The sequence below is a fragment of the Lepidochelys kempii genome, chromosome 1, assembly GCF_965140265.1.
Source record: "Lepidochelys kempii isolate rLepKem1 chromosome 1, rLepKem1.hap2, whole genome shotgun sequence".
Taxonomy (NCBI): domain Eukaryota; kingdom Metazoa; phylum Chordata; order Testudines; family Cheloniidae; genus Lepidochelys; species Lepidochelys kempii.
In genome coordinates, this window is record NC_133256.1 from 235941467 (window position 1) to 235965013 (window position 23547).

At 39.8% G+C, this 23547-nt stretch overlaps 1 protein-coding gene across 1 annotated transcript in view; it reads right to left on the reverse strand.

Moving 5' to 3' along the window:
- PIK3C2G (phosphatidylinositol-4-phosphate 3-kinase catalytic subunit type 2 gamma) overlaps positions 1-23547 on the reverse strand; it is a 278348-nt gene that overhangs the window by 214862 nt on the left and 39939 nt on the right. The window contains exons 8-11 of the mRNA XM_073335036.1: positions 18492-18614; positions 13113-13146; positions 6259-6454; positions 3199-3321 (exon numbers count right to left, since the gene is read on the reverse strand). Coding sequence (XP_073191137.1) covers positions 3199-3321; positions 6259-6454; positions 13113-13146; positions 18492-18614 — 476 coding nt within the window. The remainder of the gene's footprint in view (positions 1-3198; positions 3322-6258; positions 6455-13112; positions 13147-18491; positions 18615-23547) is intronic.

Here is a 23547-nt window from a genome sequence, read left to right on the forward strand (position 1 = left end):
AGGCCTGGGATTATTTTAAATTAAAGCTGCAGAAGCTATCGGAAGCCTGCATCCCAAGAAAGGGGAAAAAATTCATAGGCAGGAGTTGTAGACCAAGCTGGATGAGCAAGCATCTTAGAGAGGTAATTAAGAAAAAGCAGAAAGCATATAGGGAGTGGAAGAAGGGAGGGATCAGTAAGGAAAGCTACCTTATTGAGGTCAGAATATGTAGGGATAAAGTGAGACAGGCTAAAAGTCAAGTAGAGTTGGACCTTGCAAAGGGAATTAAAACCAATAGTAAAAGGTTCTATAGTCATATAAATAGGAAGAAAACAAAGAAAGAAGAAGTGGGACCGCTAAAAACTGAGGATGGAGTGGAGGTCAAGGATAATCTAGGCATGGCCCAATATCTAAACAAATACTTTGCCTCAGTCTTTAATAAGACTAAAGAGGATCTTAGGGATAATGGTAGCATGATAAATGGGAATGAGGATATGGAGGTAGACATCACCATATCTGAGGTAGAAGCGAAACTCAAACAGCTTAATGGGACTAAATCGGGGGGCCCAGATAATCTTCATCCAAGAATATTAAAAGAATTGGCACAAGAAATTGCAAGCCCATTAGCAAGAATTTTTAATGAATCTGTAAACTCAGGGGTTGTACCGTATGATTGGAGAATTGCTAACATAGTTCCTATTTTTAAGAAAGGGAAAAAAAGTGATCCAAGTAATTATAGGCCTGTTAGTTTGACATCTGTAGTATGCAAGGTCTTGGAAAAAATTTTGAAGGAGAAGGTAGTTAAGGACATTGAAGTCAATGGTAAATGGGACAAAATACAACATGGTTTTACAAAAGGTAGATCGGGCCAAACCAACCTGATCTCCTTCTTTGAGAGAGTAACAGATTTTTTAGATAAAGGAAACGCAGTGGATCTAATTTACTTAGATTTTAGTAAGGCGTTTGATACTGTGCCACATGGGGAATTATTAGTTAAATTGGATAAGATGGGCATCAATAGGAAAATTGAAAGGTGGATAGGGAATTGGTTAAAGGGGAGACTACAACGGGTCCTACTGAAAGGTGAACTGTCAAGTTGGAGGGAGATTACCAGTGGAGTTCCTCAAGGATCAGTTTTGGGACCAATCTTATTTAATCTTTTTATTACTGACCTGGGCACAAAAAGTGGGAGTGTGCTAATAAAGTTTGCAGATGATACAAAGCTGGGAGGTATTGCTAATTTAGAGAAGGACAGGGATACCCTACAGGAGGATCTGGATGACCTTGTAAACTGGAGTAATAGGAATAGGATGAAATTTAATAGTGAGAAGTGTAAGGTCATGCATTTAGGGATTAATAACAAGAATTTTAGTTATAAGCTAGGGACGCATCAACTAGAAGTAACGGAGGAGGAAAAGGACCTTGGAGTATTGGTTGATCATAGGATGACTATGAGCTGCCAATGTGATATGGCTGTGAAAAAAGCTAATGTCGTCTTGGGATGCATCAGGAGAGGTATTTCCAGTAGGGATAAGGAGGTTTTAGTACCGTTATATAAGGCACTGGTGAGACCTCACCTGGAATACTGTGTGCAGTTCTGGTCTCCCATGTTTAAGAAGGATGAATTCAAACTGGAACAGGTACAGAGAAGGGCTACTAGGATGATCCGAGGAATGGAAAACTTGTCTTATGAAAGGAGACTCAGGGAGCTTGGCTTGTTTAGCCTAACTAAAAGAAGGTTGAGGGGAGATATGATTGCTCTCTATAAATATATCAGAGGGATAAATACCAGAGAGGGAGAGGAATTATTTAAACTCAGTACCAATGTGGACACAAGAACAAATGGATATAAACTGGCCACTAGGAAATTTAGATTAGAAATTAGACGAAGGTTTCTAACCATCAGAGGAGTGAAGTTTTGGAATAGCCTTCCGAGGGAAGTAGTGGGGGCAAAAGATCTATCTTGCTTTAAGATTAAACTCGATAAGTTTATGGAGGAGATGGTATGATGGGATAACATGGTTTTGGTAATTAAATATTCATGGTAAATAGACCCAATGGCCTGTGATGGGTTTTTAGATGGGGTAAGATCCAAGTTACGCGGGAAAGAATTTTCTGTAGTATCTGGCTGATGAATCTTGCCCATATGCTCAGGGTTTAGCTGATCGCCATATTTGGGGTCGGGAAGGAATTTTCCTCCAGGGCAGATTGGAAGGCCCTGGAGGTTTTTCGCCTTCCTCTGTAGCATGGGGCACGGGTCACTTGCTGGAGGATTCTCTGCTCCTTGAGGTCTTCAAACTACAATTTGAGGACTTCAATAGCACAGATATAGGTGTGAGGTCTTTTTTAGCAGTGGTGGGTGAAATTCTGTGGCCTGCATTGTGCAGGAGGTCAGACTAGATGATCATAATGGTCCCTTCTGACCTAAATATCTATGAATCTATGAAACTGGTGCCCTAAACGCAGGATAATGACAGATTAGAGCGTATGTCCAGGTACCAACTTTTATCCATTGCACTTAGCTTTATATTACCATGCTGGTGTATTTAGAACATTATTACTACCTGTGAAATGAGCCGATACCATCTCTAGAAGGTTTCAGAGTAACAGCCGTGTTAGTCTGTATTTGCAAAAAGAAAAGGAGTACTTGTGTCACCTTAGAGACTAACCAATTTATTTGAGCATGAGCTTTCGTGAGCTACAGCTCACTTCATCGGATGCCTCTGAGGCTGTGGATGGCATTGCGTTCTGCATGGCTGAGATTATGGGGCAAGTGATGCTACTTTTCCACAATTTCAGCCCGTGCACGTCGGCGGAAGCACTCTATGTAGAAGTCCAGTCTGCTGTTTCGACCTTCAGGAGGAGTCCACCTAGAATCCTTCTTTTTGTAGTGTTGGTAGGGAGGCCTCTGTGGATTAGTATGTTGTTAGGAGGTATTTTGGAAATATTCCTTGAGTCGGAGACGTCGAAAATAGGATTCTAGGTCACCACAGAACTGTATCATGTTCGTGGGGGTGGAGGGGCAGAAGAAGAGACCCCGAGATAGGACAGCTGCTTCTGCTGGGCTGAGAGTATAGTTGGATAGGTTAACAATATTGCTAGGTGGGTTGAGGGAAGACATCTCTAGAAGACACCTTTTCCCCTCCATTTTTTAGAATCTAATATTGATTGTGTAAAATGAGGCAGACTAGCATCCTTCAAATGAAGATTAAAACTTACTTCTCATTCCAGTTTGCCAGGAAAAAAAAAGACTTTTTAACTGGCATATTTTTGCAGTTCATCTCTTGACATATTTTCTTCCCAGCATAGGTTAAAGAACAGGAAAAGGAGAAGAGCTTGTAGCTACAAAGAAAAAAACATAAAAGATTAATTACAATTAAACATACCTTATAGATTAAATTTGGAGTTAGCTAGTCAGAATGCTGAAAAGCTCATCCTTATAGACAGAAGTGAAATAGTCAGGCTTATGCTAGTGTTTTAATAAAAGCATATTATTATTTGATTGTTAGAGTAGAGGAGTGTTGGTTTCTGTTCCCAGCTATGTTACTGACTAAGCCTGACCCGTTACCACTGTAATCAATGGGAGTTTTACCAGTGACTTTAAGGTGCATAGGATTAGGTTTCCATTGTGTAACACTGGGCAACAGTAAACCTCTTTGTGCCCCAGGTTCCACATCTGTAAAGAGACTATAATGCTTACAGAGATGTGTAATTATTACTGTATGTGGATTTATTATTATGCTGGTCAGTGACAGTGTTGGACACTCACCTGGTTCGGTTTAGATTATGGTTGAAGTTTTGGGTTCAAAACAATTTCAGGGCTGTGGTTTGGTTTCAGATTCTACATCATTGAAATCATATGCAATATCAGCCCCAAGTGGTGAAATATTAGAATATCTGCTCTTCTTGAAAGGGTTCCCCCTTCTTGCAAAACATTGTCTCCTTCCGAGATTCTGAACAAGAACTATAGGCATAGTGTAGAGCTAGGGAGTCAATTTGAACAGCAAATCTGAAGGGGTTTGGCAACTCGAGGTTCCTATTTTTGCCTTCTTTATAAATGAGTCCGTGTTGATTTTTTCCAAGAATATTATTTATTATATTATATATGTTTCTATTCAGCTGAGGGGACAAAGATGAGGAATCAGCAGGGAGAACTCAAATGAAGAACTCAATGAAGAAAAAGGATGCAATACTTAATTATAACTAATAGGAATTGAATCTGGTCTTAAATATGACAACAATGACATTTATACTTTTATCCTACAATTAATAAATTAAAGTTATGAAACAAAAGATAAACACTGACAAGACAGAGTCCTGGATTTTATTATTTAAATTGCAATAGAACACTGTAAGAATGCTTTATAAATGCAGTCCCTATCCCAAAGAACTTAAGCTCTAAGGCCTCCTTCTTGGAAAGATGTATTCCTAACTTTAAATGTTGTGAATAGTTTAATTTAAGTCAATAGCATCGCTTACAGTGCACGAAGTTTAGCACATGCTAAAGTCTTTGCAGGATCAGGGTTTAAATTAGGTAGACAACATGGAAAACACAGATATAATTTGTATCATTATATTGTTCTGTAACTTGTAAGGTTCTGTACATTATCTATTTTAAGAAGAAAGTAAGGCTAGGAATGAGGAATCCATGGCACAGAGGGGAAAGCCAGTGACAGGAATCCAGGCAGCAGAAGTGAGTTTTAAGGAGAAGGACAGAGATGAGGCTTCTTCTTTACTAGAACAGGGAAAGTTGTTCTGGGTGTAGTAGGAAGTGGGGGGCAGGAGGGAGCAGCTGGAAGGGTGGAAGACATGGGACAGGCAGACAAAGGAAGCAACAAGATGAGAAGAACAGCAGGAGCATAATTGTACAAAATTGTGAACAGGCTGAAACAAGAGCTTAGATGTGAGGGCCAGAATTGTGCAGTGCCTCAGAAGTAAGAATGAGAAATTTGAATGTGAAAAGAGGCAGGGAGCCAGTAAAGGCCAGTAAAGGCAGAAAGGTAGGTTACAGAGCTGCAGTGGTAGGAAAGGAAGACTATTTTAGCTACTGAATGTTGGAAAGATCGGAGAGGGAGATTTAGAAAGAAAAATTATTCTCATTTTCTCATATGTCTGTATATTGAGATGGTGCTCAAGTGATCAGCGGCCTCTAGGCCACATGTAATTTCACCTGTTAGTGGTAAAACCTTAAAATAAAATACACTGGGAACAGTACAACCATCTGCAGAACCAAAGCGGTGATTATGCTTCTGTATCTATTATCTTCAGTAATGCAAATTTTCTGAAATTTTTATTAAACTGCTAATTATAGCTAAATGCTATATAGAACATTCCTTTGCTAATGTTCTAATGCAAATGATCCCATTGTGTTTTAATTAGTCATCTGCAATTCAAGGAAAAGTGAGTGCATGGGAAAAACATTAATAAAAATCTAGAAAACCGCATGTCCCCCTGCAACAATAATGCTGCCAGACTGCAGTCATCTGACCCTCTCTTGATTGCCTTGGTGTGGTGAGGGGAAAGTGTTCACTTTACAGTAAAGTAGGAAAACCAGCCATTTGAAGAGACACTAATTGAACAAATAAATAATGTGGCATAGATTATTTTTATTCGTTTTTTTCTTTTATTAAAGTGGTCTCCCTCTGTTTTTCTCCGAGGTGCTTAATGTACCAGATACACTCAGGCCGATAAAACTACAAACGTTTTTAACCATCATCTGTAAACAAAAATTGTCACAGCATAGGTGTAGCCTGGTAATCATGGTTTAAATACATCTACCATGAATGCCATTGCTCAGGTCAAATTCAGACCTGCTGTAAGCAGGTGCAGCTCCACTGACTCAGCAAGATGGCCTCAAACCATGCACCACTCATTATGCAGGGCCCACATGCACCCTGCCACACCCCTCTCCATGGGCAGGTAGGAAACCCCTCTCCCCCTTCATCCACAACCCTCTCTCTTGGCAGGTCTCTCACTAACACACTCCTGCCAGGGCAGCTACCCACCCTGCCACTGTCCTCCCACACTTGTCTCAGGTTGCCTCCTGAGTCCTCCACCTATGCTCCCCTACCTAGAATGCTCCAAAAAGGACCTCTCTTCGGTGTAAGTGGGTGCAGCTTCCTGGAAAATAATACAGCTGCCTCTGCTTACACTAGATCTGAATCTGATCTGTGTTTTCATAACAGCAACACAAAACAGGCAGCAGCCATGCACTGCAGCTAGCTGTAATATACATGAGGGAAAGAAGCCCTTCTAAAGAGAACGACTGGCACCTCTTACCTTTTCAGCCAGGCTGCTGGGATGTTGTGGGCTGCATAAACAGTGAAGCTAAAGTGGGGATCTAGGTCGACATCTGCACATGAAGGGCTTCTAAGTATTTTTGCAGGCCGAAAATCTGTGTGGAAGCTGCTGCTGAAAACATGGATGAGATGGGAGATGGCTGTAGATAGCTCTGCCACAGCATTCTCTATCAAGACTGGGGGGAAATAAAGGTTAGCAATAGGTCATTGGTAAAGAAGCATATTTATCATAAGACATCAATTATGGCTTTGAAATTCCTCCTATTAAAATTTAATTAAAATGACAATCTAGCAAGTGAAGCCAATTAGCCATCTGTGCTCCTGAAAACCATCTTAGCTCATTTTCTGGTATATCAACAGTCCTTTATTACAATATCTTGGCATTTACAAAGGAAGACTTTCTAAACCACTGTAAAGTCAATGTGCTTCAGCTATGTCATTTCAGTCTCTTAATTCCCACTCTGTGAGGACGTTTATCATGTTTTCTGCAGCTAAGCAACTATTTAGTTCAGGGGACCTGGCAACATAGTTAAGAAGAGTTGAGAACTAGTGCAAGTTAAATGTTAATACTATGTGATTATTGCATTGTGTATTGTAGGACATGTACAGTAATTTATTAATCTATGGGTAACCAAGAATAACAGCTAGTCCACCTATTGTTATACTTGTCTCTAGGAGTGGCCAATAGTGGATGCTGCAGAGGAAGACCCAAGCATCCATAATGTATCTATTTGCTTAATACTGTAGCACAGGGGAAATGTCTGCTTGACCCAAGTTAATTTTCTTCCTTGAAGTGAGAGGATCAATATCCCTTCCAGTTTTATTATAGCTAGTGTAAGTGCAAGTATTATTCAGATTCATATACATTTCTAAACCTTTCTGTAATTTTTGTAAGATTTAAAAAAATCTTAATAGGATAAACATGCTGCATACTATAAGTAATATTTGATTCTTTCCCTATCCGATTAAGAGTTTGACATTTGGAAATTTTTAGGGGAATTGTTATATTTCCCAATCTCATTTCAGCTGCAGTAATTTATCTGACTATATTTTAAAAGCATGCCACTGTGATCTTATCTTAGCATAACTGTGACCATCTGCTCATGCAGGACCTGAAAATTACATAGATGGTGTCTCTAAAATAAATGTATAATTCATGTTTTTGTATGAGAGTTGCAAAATGGATCGCGAAGACCCGATATGAATAGCAAGGAAGAAAGATGCAATCAACCCTAAAATATCCATAAATATCATACAAAATATACTAAATTCTTTTATTCACAGGTGCGGTACCTCCAAAATTATTGCACCCTTCTTGTCTCAGACTACCCATAAATCGAAACAAGAGGATATAGTTTAAGTACTTTTTCATTATTTTCTATTAATCTCAATGCTTGTCCAAACACAAGTGTGCACGGGTGACGGGGTTAGAGTGTATGTTCCCATCTATGGTCCTGATTCAACAAAGCACTTAAGCAGGTGCCTGATTTTAAGCAGCTGTTTAAGTCCCACTGAAGTTAATGAGCCAGTGCTAAGCTGAACTGGGACCTATGTATTGTCTACATGTGGGAGGTGCCAACTTGTTTTGCCTTTCATTCCTGGAAATATGCCTCCACATCATATCTCCAGAAAAGAATGGCTACAACACTGCCTCTTATAGTGTTGTGATGCCTCTTCTGGATCTGAATAACGAGTACATTTATAGTTTGATAGGCTAACAAAACTCTCTCACAATCCTCTTCAATCTATTTTTGTTTATACCTCTCTCCTCTGTTCTTTCTCTCACCATTTTCCTATTCATTCATTTTACTGTTCCTTTTCTCCATCTATCCTCCTTTTGTATTACCCGCATCTTTTACTTGGCCCTTTTCCTATCTTCAATGCCACTCGTATGTCCCTGTAACTCCTGTAAACAATTTTGTAATTTCCATACTAAGCCTTTCATTGTGTTCTTCTGTGCGCCACAGAATTACATTCAACCACATCTACATGTCCTAGGAGCTCCAAAACAGGTTTGATGAGAAAGGGGCATATTTACAAATACAAAGAAGGTGTTCTACTATATGAAGGAGATAGCTCTCTTGTGCCAAAATAGTATACATAAACCCATCTGATCCAAAATGGATTAATTTGAGTGAGAATTTGTGAACATACAGTCAACAGCTGTCTGGAGGCAATTATTTAGTGAAGTCCAGGGCTTTTCATTTGTCCAAAGTGGAATGTGTGTACAGACAGTCCCTTCCTATCTGCAGGCTGTCCCACTGAGGTCCATGGCTGCAAGATAAAGCCGATAATAACTACAATTTGCAGAAGGTTTTTCTCAACTCTTTGTAAAACACAGCGAAACATAGCTCAGAAGCATTTTAAAATGCCAACTACAACCCTCAGTTTGCTGAAACATGCCCTTGGCCTCCAATGTTTCTTACATAATCATATGTTGAAAGCTGTAGGACAATGTTTCAGATTATATGTACAGAACAAGAGAATAAGAAAATACGTTAACCAAACCAGAGTAGGAAAGCTTTTTTTAAATGACAAGAATCAGAAGAAACATGGATGAGCTTCCATATAATGGAATTCTCCATTTATATTCTTAGGTATATTGTGGCAGTGGAAGGAATGACAATGGATCAAACTTAGTACTTTGGAGCTAAAATATGTCACATCGCTGGAACAATATGTATACATACACTAGCCTTGCTATAGCACAATGAAAACTTACTAGTACAAGCACAAAATGCATTCTTGCAATGACTGTGGTGATGAATGTGAAAAAAATTGATATTTTACATGACAGAAAAATTACCCACACCAAACAAGCTGATGAATAGAACTTCACAAGGCTATTATAGACCAGATTATACTGTGCACTAACATAATTTTGCAGAAGAGTAGATCTGATAAATCCCTTTACAGATTAAACTGAATGCAGAGTGCTCTAAACAAATAAAAGAAGGGGCCCTGGTGTATCTTCTACTGTGATTACTTAGTGTTTTAGTATATTTTGAGGTAAAGGGCAAGAATCTTCCTAAAGTAATATTCAGTCCAGCGTATAAATAGATGGATGTTCATTTTTAACTCCTGAAAGTAGCCGGTACACTTTTTTCTTGACACCAAAGCCCAGGGTTGTAACCAGAGAGGGACAAGTGGGGTGCAAAGCTGCGGGAGTGGAAAAATGGGGCAGGAAAAAAATGGTAGGGGGTGCAAATGTGCTTGCTCGTCCTGGGAGCTAAAATGGCTAGTTACAGCACTGCCAAACCCACTGATCTCTGATTTATTTACTACTGTGTGACCTCCATTTAAAATCCATTTCAGCTTCGAAGACCGATATAGCTGTTTCTTTCCACTCTTCATTCGTTAAGCAGGACCTCAGTTAACAAAACTAGAGACAAAAATATCTTGGCAGATTTGTAAGCATCCATTACTCACAATGGCTGGGCAAAATCTTTCTTACATAGTCAGCTGTTACATAGGATTTGGTGTACCATGTACACTATTTGTTCCTGAAGCCAAGAATTTCAGTTGTTTTTTGTGATTCATGGATTTTAATACCAGAAAAGACCATTATGATCAGCTAGTTTTAACATGTGCATAAGACAGGCTGTAAAACGTGACCCAGTAATTCCTGCATATTCATAACTTCTGTCTGGTCTAAAGTCGACATCCATTCTTGATTTAAAGACTTGAAATGATGGTGGAAACCACTTCATACCTAGGTAAATTGTTTAAATGGTTAATTACCTGCACCGTTAAAAATCTGCACCCGATTTCTAGTCTGAAATTATTTAGTTTAAGATCTCAGCCACTGTGATGTGGACACGTCCACTGGGAAATGGACTGAGACCATGCATGATGAAATTCAGCTTCTGCAATGCTCTCCACAAAACTCATTAATCCTTGCACATGCAGAGAGAATTCCTCCTCCAGTAAGCAAAATTAAGTAAGCAATTTAGTAACTGAAAGTGTTGATTTTTACACCTGCAGCATATACTTTCTAGACTTTGGAAAACAAAGAATAAAATAAGTTAGCATGTATCACATTGCTTTCTTTCTTTCTTTCTTCCTGATCCAGTATTATATTTTTATGTATTCTTTTAGTCTTCGGCCTTCTGTCAGGGTGAGTATTTTGTTGTTGTTGTTGTAGATTATGTCAGCTCAATACATGTTGAATATGCCCTCTGTAGTCCTGTATTCACATTCCATCCAGTTACTACATGAACTTGATTGTTTGGATCAAAGTGACTTTTTGTTTAGAAATGGCCTTCAATTTTATTAAAAATGCAACAATGTGAAAAAAGCTCTAAATCAAAACAAAATGTATTGTTCAATCCAAAATATGTTTTCTCAACTTTGTTCAACCAGGAAAAAAAAATAGGCAAAAATTGGTGGGGTAGAAAAAGTTTTTTTCAGTTTTTCATTAAAAGAAAAAAAAAAAGGAGGGAAAATTTCCACAGAAAATTTGAATAAAGCAAATGTTTTGTTTCTTTTAAAAATGTTTATGGAAAATACTTACAATTTTCTGATCAGTTCTAGAAATAATTGTCAAATTCCAAAATGAATGTGTCAAACTTTACATCTTTAGCAGTGCCAGGAGACCATCACTAGCCCTCAAGCAGTGAGGATATCTATTTTACATTCCCTCCAAAAGATGGCATCTCTAGCAGCACAGAGGAAAGATACTCTCACTTGAAAAATTCCTCTTTACGGTGCACCCACAGTCTTCGTGAATGCCTCTGATCAAGTACTGACCAAATATTAAGGCTGCTTATTCTGACAGATATGATCTCAGGTAGTAATTTCATCAGAAGGCTGCATACTCTAATACTGTACAAACCATTAATCCATTACGGCTTCACAGAAGACAAACAGGCTGAGTTTTGTGTAAACTTGCTTCTGTCTGTCTATAACCTGGATCACAATAAACCCACAATGTCAAATCTTTATTGACTTGAATAATTATATTCTCTATTTTATGGGAACATGCTGTTGTGCAGACAGGTGGGAAGTCTAGAAATGATCATCTTTCCCCATCACAAGTTACAATTAATAACAGAAAAAAGTTTAATAAAAATAACTTAAAAAGACAATACAAACAGCATCACCAGGATTTAACCTGTTTGAATACTAAGATGCCAACAAGTTCTGACAGGACCTCACTAAAATCAGTAAGGTGCAGTTCCGAAGGGTACATTACAGAATGAATTCTGCAGTGCTTATGAAATTAAGGGTGTAGCCAGAAAAAATACAAAAGCCTTCAACTGAAAAAGACTGACACTTTTCTGGCATAAATAAAAGGGTGTAGACAAGCAGATAGGCAAAAATCTCTTAGAGATCTATAATGCTCCTCAATACCTCAAACAGATTTTCTTTGAGGAAAATTCTGATTCAGTAAAGCCCAAGCTTGCAAATAGCCTTATACAGAGGAATGGTTCAAATTCATACCATGAGGGTGTTTTCAAGAGCACGCGGAAGATGCATAAGGTGTATGAGGGATAGATTGGAATTAGCAACTATTAATTTCTTTCATGTTTACCAAATTGTTGCCATAACTAGAGCTGAACAGAGCTCATGGGATAAACAACTTCTTCCAAGGGGGAGGAATTCCACAGACCATAGGTGCCTCCTGCTCATGGCACTTGCATGCTCACCTCTCTGCTATGCACAAAGATACTTTGCTCTTTCCTGCAGCTGAGGATGTAGGTGCTCTTTATACAATTGAGTTATTATTTAATTTATTTATTTGTAATGAATTTGAAAAATGCTGGAATGACCAGCCTGATGTCTAAAATCCTAGGTTTATCCAGAATACAAGTACAATTGGTTAGCAGCTATAAACTATCCTGGCATTGATCTGGTCACCATACCCTAGACCTGACCAGAACCATCTCTAAAAAAACTTGTCTATACAGAAAACTTTTCCAGAATAGCTATTCTTGATTTATTCAGGAACCAGAGTGTCCACCCCTGGAGTTAGAGTGCCTTATTTTGAATTATCTTAAATTCACTTTGGAAGCAGATTGAGCTAATTTGGAATAAGATACACTGAGCTAATCTGGAATTGTCAATCGGCTTTAAATTTGCAGTTTACCTTATTCTGGATCAACTGTCATGTATAGACAAACCCTAAGCATGAAAAGCATGAAGGGCTTCTACATTCTTAACATCCATTCAGTTCTCAGAAACTCAGATCATACTGCAATGAAGAGAGATACATACAAAAAAATTTTAAATTTTATTTTGCAATATGAACATCAGTCTGAGCAAATAAACGGAGACCATTTAGTTAAATCACATAAGACATCAAACACCAATCAGGCAGTAGCAATTTTCAGTCACTACTAGTCTGGTCTGATTTGAACTAGGGGGACTAAAGATGGATGGTTGTTTGCCCCCATTACCATTTTACTAAATCCCTTAAATTATATCATTAACATAGCAGCACCAGAGTTTATTAAAGAGGGTCAGAAATGTTACAGACAAACCTAAATTTGCAGCTTCACCGTGGTGCTTTCTTTCTTTTTTTCAGCAGGAGAGGGAGATTAAGGACAACCTCTAAAAGGAGCTCAATCCACTTTGCCTTTTAAAATGCCCACTATAACGGACTATATTTTCTAATCTGTGAAAAAAATAATGACTATTTTATCTCTAAGATGAATTGGAGACAATATAATGATCTATATAGACTTTGAAACACTTGCATTTGCTTTACTTACAGCAACTGTCTTATGCTATAAATTAAGAAATGAATTCTTTAACATTAATTCAAATGGAAGAAGAATGCGTATTTTGCTGATTTTTATTTTTTGTATTAATGTCTAAAAGAAACATCTTTACCTCTGACTGGAGTTTCTACATTTTGAAGTGAATTCTAAAAAGACAAGAAAAAAATCATGAGTATTTATAATACAGAAAAGACTGAACATCAGCTTTAATTGATGTGGGAAATGGTATTGGTCAGGCATGGAGATTTCCTATGGGAACTGCGTGGAGTTGGGGCAAAAGGGAGAAGCATAGATCATGAGAGGAACGTACTGGATTTTGACTCAGGAGATCAGGGTTTGGTTTCTGTTTGTATCACAAGCTTCCTGTATGATCTTAGGCAAGTCACTGAGGGTACATCTACACAGCCCACAGCAATGAGTCTCAGAGCCTGAGGGGACAGATTCAGCCTTCTGGGGCTTGCTCAACAATAGCTGTGTAGCCGCTGTGGCTCAGGCTGGAGGTTGGGCTCTGAAGCCGAGGGGATCACAATATCTTCTCTCCCCCACCCTTTGCATGTCTTGTCTATTTCTATAAGTTATTCTATGTAGACAGATGTCACAACCCACACAGAGCCGCATTAACTTTTCCAAATGGGGTGCCTAAAAGTTAGGCTCCCAATTCCTAGCTAGATAGCTAAATCGGAAGCTTGATTTTCTACAAGTGCTGAGCAGACAACATCTCCCACTTCCTTCACTGGGAGGTGCCTGGTGTTCAGAACCTCTGAAAGATCAGACCAATTATTTATGTGCATAGATAATTTAATAGACGATTCTTTAAAATTTAATTTTAACCAGCTGTGCCACCAAGTCCTCATTTGCCATAAGCACCATTCATAAGTTAATATTTACCAAGATGCTATAAATGCTGAAATATAAAGCTGAAACATAGACAAATGCCTATATAAAGTTAATACTGCAGTATGGCATTGGTTTGTTTCTTAACAGCACCCTGTTGGAACCCTCACCCTACTGAAGAGTCAATTATTCCCTTATACTCATTAATCCCTTTGCTGTTGATCAGGGAGACCACACTTTAGTTGTCCCTGAATTCAGCAGGATCCTTTTAAATGCTCTAATTCATTCAAAGCTGACATATACAAGCAGTAGTAGTACCCAGCTAGTTAGGCAGCGCTCAGCTGGTTAGTATGCATGGAAGTCCAATGCTTACTTGAGGGAAGAAAAAGCGTACTGGTTTGAGATGTTTTCTCACAATCTTTACACAGTGAAACAAATGAGAACAGAGACCTTTGTTTTATTCTCTTGCATTTTGTAAAGTAAATAATCTTTCTGGAACAGCTCTGATAATTTCAACATACTGTAGCCCATTTAATATATAATGGATTAGTGCCTGTTCTGGCAGGATTTGGTCTCCTAAGACGTTTTGTGAATCACAGTAAAAGAGAGCGTGAGAGAGGGATAAAAAACATTAATTGTACAGCAGGCCCAGAATTTTCCTTGAATAGATTTTAAAAATTCCCAGGGTCAGGATGTCTGGAAGACTGGATGAATCTTTTAGAGAGAGACACCGTCAGTTCATGCAGAAACTATCACGGATGCCAGCTTCTTTCATAATCTCCCAACCACAGTACGGGAGCTTTCATGGCAATGAGGGTGATTTAAATAAAGACACAGGGTTGGAAGAAATGTAGGCACTATTATAAATAAATGTTGATGGCATAGATAGAAGCACAGCAAGATATGCAAAAATACATTACCATATGTAATTTATCTTGGAAGGAGCAGGCAGCAGTTTCCCTGGGGGTTAGTGTGTGCAGGCAACCCGCCAATTGGATGTGTAAAAAGTATTTCAAACAAAACCACAATACACAGTATTCTAAAAACCAGGAAACCATGTGAGAAAGGAAATAGAAATGTTCTTCTGGCATCTCTCTATTTCCTGGTGTATAATCCTGCAGCACAAGGAATGCAGCAAGTAGCTATGCAAATTTCATTTGAGTAATGGCACCAAAATTGGAAAAAGGATGATCCTTGAACCAGTTACACATCCTGATTTCAGGCTTTCAATAGATAGGGACTTATACCCACAGAACCCGACAGGAAAGCTACACTACTTTGGCTGCTATGTTGATGGGTACTACAGAAACACCTAAATCAGACATATTAGATAGGTAAGTGGTCCATAGATCCCGAAGAATCAAGGGGAAAAAATGTGTCACCGGTAGCCAAAAAACACTGCACCGTATTTTTATGGGGCCAAAACTCCTACTTAGGACTTCAATGTGAGTTTTGCTTGAATAAGGACTGGAGGAGTTGGCCCATCATCAAATATCAAACTGCTGAATACTGATTCAGGTAACACATCTAAATATAGAGATAGATATGATGAGCTAAGTTATACCTCCTGAAGATCTGGCTCATCATTTATCCACACCTGCATCTGTACACATATTATACATATATATATAGGAAATTATACTAGAAAACTGAGTTGAACTTGAGTTGCTATACGTGCAACAAAATGTCTGTCTGCTTTTATTTCATGTATAATTCAGCTGCCCCTGGATGAGAAGCAGCTCCTTTTGCAGCAACCCTGAACGTTTGAGGGGCCGCCCAAGTCTAATTAGCTAGTGCATTGAAGTCCTAAGTAGGAGTTTTGGCCCCATAAAAATACGATGCAGTGTTTTTTGGCCACCGGTGACACATTTTTTCCCCTTAATTCTTCGGGATCTATGGACCACTTACCTATCTAATACGTTTGATTAATTCACGGGAAGGACAGCGAGCCAGGCCAGCTGACCGAGCCGGAAAGGATCTGTTGACAGAAGAGAAATCTCATCAGCATGAAACTACTTTTTTGCAAAGTTTGTATCAATCTAGATGTTCTATTCAGGGCTAGGGAGAAAGTATTTTATCAGAAAAGAACCCACAGAAAAGAATACCGTCTTTCTAATGTTCAGACTGGACCATAACAGATGAGTAAACACCACCACCACCAATTTATTACTTGCTTTACAGCGGCACTTAGAGATCCGAGCTGAGACCGGGTTTCCACTGGGATAGGTGCCGTGCATGCAGATAATAAGAGGCAGCTCTTGCCCTGAAGAACTCATGATTTAATGAGACGAGACAGGAAAAAGGATTATTATGACTGTGCCCATTTCCAGTATGGCAAACTTGAGCACAGAGAGACTGTGTTACCTGGTTAACATTACAGAGGATGTCTCTGGCAGAGCAGTGAACTGAGCCAGTGCTGGGAGTACAAGAGAAACCCATCACAGGGACATGTGAACTAGAGTTCTCGCTACAGAACAGTTTATGCTTTGGGTTCTCTCACCTAAGTGCTGAATTGCCAACCAATCCAGTTTACAGTTTTACAGGACCTGGAACTAACCCCGAAGAAATGCAGAGCCCAAGCTTTCAATGGATTTCATTCACTAACAGAAACTTAAGACTCATGCAAAAAGACCTGCAATCATAGCTCTTCCCCCCTTCTCCCCAGTTCATTGCTGCGTTTAGGATGCAGTTTTCCGATTAGAAGTATCCAAGGCAGGCCATGATTTGGATATTTCTGTCTCTGGTTTCAAATGGAATATCTGAAAACTGATTCTGACAAGTTAGGCAAGCCTGACCCAAACTGGATGTAGGTTGCTTCTTAGGATTTGGGTTCAAGAGTGCTGATGAAATAAAGGGAAAGTGGCTTTCATAACCAGAATCTCCCTTCGTCTGGGGAGGAATCCATTTCCCAATTCAGTACCAATTTGAAAAAATCAGTTTCAGCCTCTTTCCTTTTTATACTCTTTAGTTCATTTCTAAAAGACCAATTATCCCACAATTAGCCCTTTCCCCATCCCAAAGAACTGGGTTCCTCGGCCATCTGTTTATTAAGTGCATGGCACTGAAGAAAATACTGTGTTCAGGAGGAAGATTTTTATCTCTGTCCCCAGAAATGGTAGATGGATTCTACAGATGAGAGTCAATACACCTTGTCATAAACTGCTGTAGTTTTTTTTATTATTTCTCTACTGCATTTGTCACCTGAAATACCAGAAGACTATTCTTGTGAATATTTGTATTTAAATTAACACCACACCAGAGGATGTGTGGTATTTGACAGACCTGTTTAGATTGGAAGCTACACATGACAGTGATTTATACACTTATCAGTGAAGCACCAAACGTATTCAGAGTGCTATATAAACTAGACTTAACAACAATGAACAATGAACCAGAAGGAATGCTAGGGAAGAAATTAAAGGAAACCAATTGGTCTGACTTACCGTGAGAAAATTGAGCTATCCACTCTTATGGCATAGTCTAGGACAGAGGTGGGCAAACTGTGGCCCAGTCCTGCCTGGCCCCTGAGCTCCCGGTCAGGGAGGCTAGCCCCCGACCCCTCCCCCGCTGTCTCCCCTCCCCCGCAGCCACGCCACCATGTGGGCAGCACTCTGGCCCGCCACTCCTGTCGGGCAGCATGGCGGCGTGGCTGGCTCCAACATGGTAAGAGGGCGGGGAGCGCGGGGGTTGGACAAGGGGCAGGCAGTCCCGAGGGGCAGTCAGGGGACAGGGAGCAGAGGGCGGTTGGATGGGGTGGAGGTTCGGGGGGGGGGGGCAAGTCAGGGAATGGGGAGCAGGGGGAGTTGGATAGGGGGTGGGGTCACGGGGAGCGGTTAGGGGCGGGGATGTGGATGGGGTCATGGCAGTCAGGGGACAGGGACCTGGAGCATGGGGTTGGATAGGCAGTAAGATCCTGGGGGGGCTGTTAGGGGGCGGGGGTGTGGATAGGGGTTGGAACAGTCAGGGGATGGGGGGGTTGGGTAGGGGTGGGGTCCTGGGGGGGCGGTTAGGGGTCAAGGAGCAGGGGGAGATGGGATGGGATGGGTCGGGAGTTCTGAGGGAGGTAGTCAGGGGGCAGGAAGTGGGAGGGGGCGGATAGGGGGTGGATAGGGGGCGGGGGCCAGGCTGTTTGGGGAGGCACAGCCTTCCCTACCTGGCCCTCCATAAAGTTGTGCTGAAGTACGAATTTCATTAATGTGAGAAACCATTAGCAAGACTAACCCACAGTGATTAATGGCCTCATTTTCAGTAGTGCGGAGTACCTGCATTCCCCAGATACTGACTTAAAATGGAGCTTTGAGTGCTCAGAACCTCTGCTAACCTAATCCTACATGACTTGCTCAAGGTCACACAAGAATTTTATGGCAGAGCTGGGAACACAATCCAACTATCCTATGTCCAAGTTCAGTACCTTACCCACAAGACCGACCTTTTATTGCTTTCTAGTCATACGTTTCATTGCTCACAACCTTTTCTCTTTTTAAGCTGCCTCTTCCTAATATTCACCTCTGAGAAAATAAGTAGCAAGGCAGTATCTCGACTCATCATCTTGATCAATGAAGAAATGAATGATACCTACTTAAGTTATGGTGTCCAAGAGGGAATAGGACATCAGCACTTCAGGCCAACCTTGTAAAGGTTTCAGTGCATCCTTTACCTGTGTTTTTCCCAGTGGCACTGAACGGAGTTTCTTGACTGCATCAGTAATAGCCCTGGTTTCCACAGAACAGAGAAAGCTGCAGATTGCTTTAGCTTCTTCAATTACTTTATCCACTTTATGCTGTTGACGGCAAGGAGAAAAACCCCATTTAATAGAAAAACCTCACAAAAACCTTATCACTAAGTTAAACTGAAGTCTGTGGGTGCATCCAAAAATAAGTCTGGCACAAAAGACAAGACACCATACATAAACCCAGGAACTTTGCAGACCACTGAGGAGTAGCAAAGTCTTCAAGATAGCAGGTGCGAAACTCTATATGCCTTACATGATTCCTATAGAGCAGGGTGAAACTTTCCTAATGAAATCTTTAACAAGCCAGGCATCACCTGCTTCGGTGTTTGGTTACATACCTGAAAGAGTCAGGCCAGTTTCACCAAAGGTTTTGTGGAGGTCCAAGAACCTTTTGGCATATCTAAGCTAAGCTAAGCTTCTCGGACTAATTCCTTGTTTTGATTGAAAACTGTGACAAACTTAGCCTCTAAGATTGATTTTTAAAGCAAAACATGGTGGTTTAGCTGGGTTTCATTAAAAAAAAAACAACACAAATTCTGAACAAACAAGTTCTGTGGAAACTTGAACCGGATGACTTGGAAACTTCAACTGGATGAATTGGAAACTTCAAAAGCTTTTCACGAACCCTCAGAGTTAATGTCACTTTTTGTCTCCTACTCATACCAATGAGCCATTCTGCAGAGCCAAGTTCCTCCTTCCTAGAAGTACGGACTCCTTCAAGTAATTACCTCTGACACACGGAAAGGAAACTGAGTATTTTGCAACCTGTTTTTCTGCAAAAAATGTATAATTTCCAATCTATTAAATGTTCATGAAGATAAAGTCCAGACCTTTAAAATATTGTATTTTACAAGCCCATTGGCCAAATTACATGGTCTTTTACACAAACTGAGTTGTTCCAGATATATGATGTGTATTTAAGAATTTGTGACCCAAAAGAGTATATTATCCTTGAGTGGGTATCCGATGGAAGCTACTCAGGCATGAAATGTCACCTGATAGAACTCATGGCAGAAATTAGAGATGCAGCTGGAGATAATGATGGAATTAAATTGGGAATTTGAAGGCATAATGCAGGACAGGAGAGAGGAGGTGGTACAGACAACTCAAGATTTGTGGAATGAGGAGGAGACAAGTAGAAGATACAATGGCAAGGAAGAAAAGAAGGGAAGCCAGTCCCTACAGGAGAGAGAGAGAGAGAGAGATGACAGAGAAAACCAGAAACTGGAGTTTAAAGAAAAGTGAGGATGATGTATCGGGGACTACGACACAGAACAAAAGACAGATTCATTCCAACACCAGGATGAGACAGATCTATGTGGTTGGGGACTCCATACTCAGAAGAATCATCAGGTCTCTCACCAGACCAGATTCAGAGGAGAGCATGCTGTCTGCCAGCAGCAAGGATACGAGGTGTGGACATGAAGCTGATGAGGATCCGGATGGGAGCATAGATGAATCCACTGATTGTGCTGCATGTTGGGATGAATGACATTGCTCGATTTCCACTAGAATGTCTCAAGGATGAGTATACTTGGCTGGGTAAGGTGCTTAAAGAAGAGGAAACTTAGGTGATTTTCAGCTGAATTCTTCTGGTCCCTAGAGAAGAAGGTTGAAGACATGACAAGATAATGATAATCAACAGATGGCTCAAGGATTGGTTCTATGAGGAAGGCTTTGGGATGACTGACCATTGGAAGATATTCAGAGAAAGAAGAGACGCTTCTCAACTGATGGACTTCACATGAGTATTAAAGTTTTGGGACCAAGGCTGGCATGATTGATAAGAAGGCTTTTAACTAGGAGATGAGAGGAGAAGGTTGGGAGAGACTCATGAAATCTCCACGACTGGACTTCAATACACAGGAGGAGGAAAATCGGCTAAATGAAGATATAGTAAAGGATAATGGAACATCACAAAGTAAGAGTATCAACACCACAGAGAAAAAAATTACAAATATTGAGTGGAGTGGTAGACAAGTAGTTGTTACAGTTAGTGAAAGTATTATCTCTAATCCAGATAGAAAACTGGGTGAGGTCCTAGAGAAACAATGGAAATATTTGTACACTAATGTGAGGAGTGTAAATAAAATGGAGGAACTGGAACTACTGGGACAGGATCTTGGCCACATGCTCAGGATATAACTGATCACCATATTTGGGATTGGGAAGGAATTTCCCCCTGGGTCAGACTGGAAGAGACCCTGGGGATTTTTCACCTTCCTCTGCAGCATGGGGCATAGGTTACTTGCAGGTTTAAACTAGTGTAAATGGTGAATTCTCTGTAACTAGAAGTCTTTAAACCAGGATTTGAGGACTTCAGTAAATCAGCTAGAGATTAGGGGTCTATTACAGCAGTGGGTGGGTAAGGTTTTGTGATGTGCAAAGTGCAGGAGGTCAGACTAGATGATGATGATGGTCCCTTCTGACCTTAAAGTCTACAAGGAGGTCAAACCAGGTATTACAGGGATTACAGAAACCTGGTGAAAAGCACTCATAAGTTGAATACAGGTACTGAAGGGTATGTGCTGCTTAGGACAGATAGGATAGGATAGTGTTGTACATCAGTGAAAATTTGTTTGGGTCAAAATCACTTTATCCTGATTCAACCTCTTTTACAATTGTTGCCTAATGTTAGGGGGTTGCTATAGACCCCTAGGGTCACACTCATATGGATAGACATCTCTTCAAATATGATTAGAAAGATAAGTACTATTGGAAATTGTGTCATAATGGGAGACAAACATATTGGATATGGATTGAGAAATAAATGCTACTAATTATGTTAGGTCCCATTTATTCCTGGAAGTGATAGATGTCAGTTCCCTTCAAAATTGTCACTGTATCAATAAGAAGTGATGTAGTTTATTTTAGACTTGGTTTTGGTAAGTAGTGAAGACATCATAGAAGGTCATAGGAAATAATCTTGGATCAAGTGATGATGACTTGATTCAGTTTAAATTAAATGGAAGGATAATCAAAACCAGGTCATTAACTACGACTTTTTACTTCAAAGGGGCAGATTTTGGGAAATTCCTTTAATTTCCCAAATCAACTGCACTAAAGAGCTCAAGAACTTACATGTGGAGGAGGCTTGCAATTTCTTCAAATCAACAGTGCAAAAACTGAAAATTTGCATCACAAGCAAGGGGAAAAAACTTGTAGGTAAAGACTCCATACACAGGTAGATGAATACCCTCCTCAAAAAGGTTATTAGGAGTAAGCAGAGAGCCTAGAGGGAATGGAAAAGGGGACTGATCAGCAAAGAAAACTACACTGTGGAGATTAGAAAACGTAGGAATAAAATGAGAACTGCAAAAAGTCAAGAAGAAACAGATCTTGCCAAGGAAATTAAAATAAATAATAAGAGGTTTATTAGTTTCATAAATAGACAATAAAGAAGGATGAGGTTGGACCACTATGCAGTGTGAATGGGAAGAAGATTAAAGATAATCTAGGTATGGCACAAAAACTAAATAAATAAATTGCCTCTGTTTTCAATAAGGATAATAATATAGAACATGTGCAGGAAGGCAATAAGGCTCATGGGAATGAGTGTCTAGAAATAAAACTTATTTCATCTGAGGTGAAACAAAAACTTAAAGAGTTTAATACACTCAAATCAGGATGAAGGGATAATTTACATCCCAGAATACTGAAAGAATGAACACATGAAATTGCTGGTCTGGTAATAAGGATTTTTAATACAGCTGTATATTCAGACGTATTAATACCATATGACTGGAGAATAGCTAATGTTGAACCTATACTTAAGAAAGGGAAAAAGTGATTTGGGCAATTAAAAACTTGTTAGTCTAAACCTCAGTCGTATGCAAGGCTTTAGAACAAATTATGAAGGAAACAATAATTAAATTAATGGGATAAACAAAAAGGGACATAATGCAATGAGGGTTTACTGAAGTTAGATTGTGCCAAACTCACCTTTTCTCTCTCTTTGAGAAGATAGCTGATTTTTTTAGCTAATGGAAATGTAGTAGATCTAATATCTTTGGACTTCATTAAACAATTGACACAGTACCACATGAGAAATTATTAGTTAAATTTGAGCAGACTGTATTTTCCAAATACAAGAAAAGTAAAGTGGGTAAAGAACTGGCTAAAGGGGAGAAGGCAGTGGGTTGTGCGAAAAGGTGAATTATCAGACTGGAGGGAAACTTACTACTGGAGTTCCTCAAGCACTGGTCTTGGGAACAGTATTATTCAATTTTTTATTAATGATCTTGACACAAAAACTAGGAGTACGCTATTAAAATTTGCAGATGATACAAAGTTGGGAGGCATCGTCATTACAGAGGAAGATCAGAATATTATGCAGGAAGATCTGGATAATGTTGAAGATGGGAGTGACAGAAATGGGATGAAATTCAATAGTATAAAGTGCAAAGTCATTCATTTAGGGTCTAATAATATGAATTTCTTCGACAAGCTGGGGGCTGGAAATGGCAGAGGATAGAGACCAGAGTGTGTGGGTTGATCACAGGATTACTATGAACCACCTCTGTGATGAGGCTGTGAAAAAGACAAAGGTGATCCTACGAAGAGCCAGGCAAGTCGTTTCCAGGAGAGAGAGAAAAATATTAATGCCATTTTACAAGGCATTGGTAAGACCTCATTTCGAATACTGTGTGCAAGTCTGGTCACCCATGTTCAAGAAAGATGAATTTAAACTAGAACAAGTACAGCGAAGAGCTCTTAGGATGATCCAGGGAATGGAGGAACCAGTTTAACAGGAGACTGGAAGAGCTTGGCTTGTTTAGTATTGCAAAAAGAAGACAGAGGGGATATAGTTGCTCTATACAAATACATACAGGGTAAATATCAAGGATGGCGAAGAGCTATTTAAGCTAAGAGACAATGATGGCACAAGAACTGATGGATACAAACAGGTCATGAACAAATTCTGGCTGGAACTTGAAGAATGTTTCTAACCATCAGAGGGGTGAGATTCAGGAACAGCCTC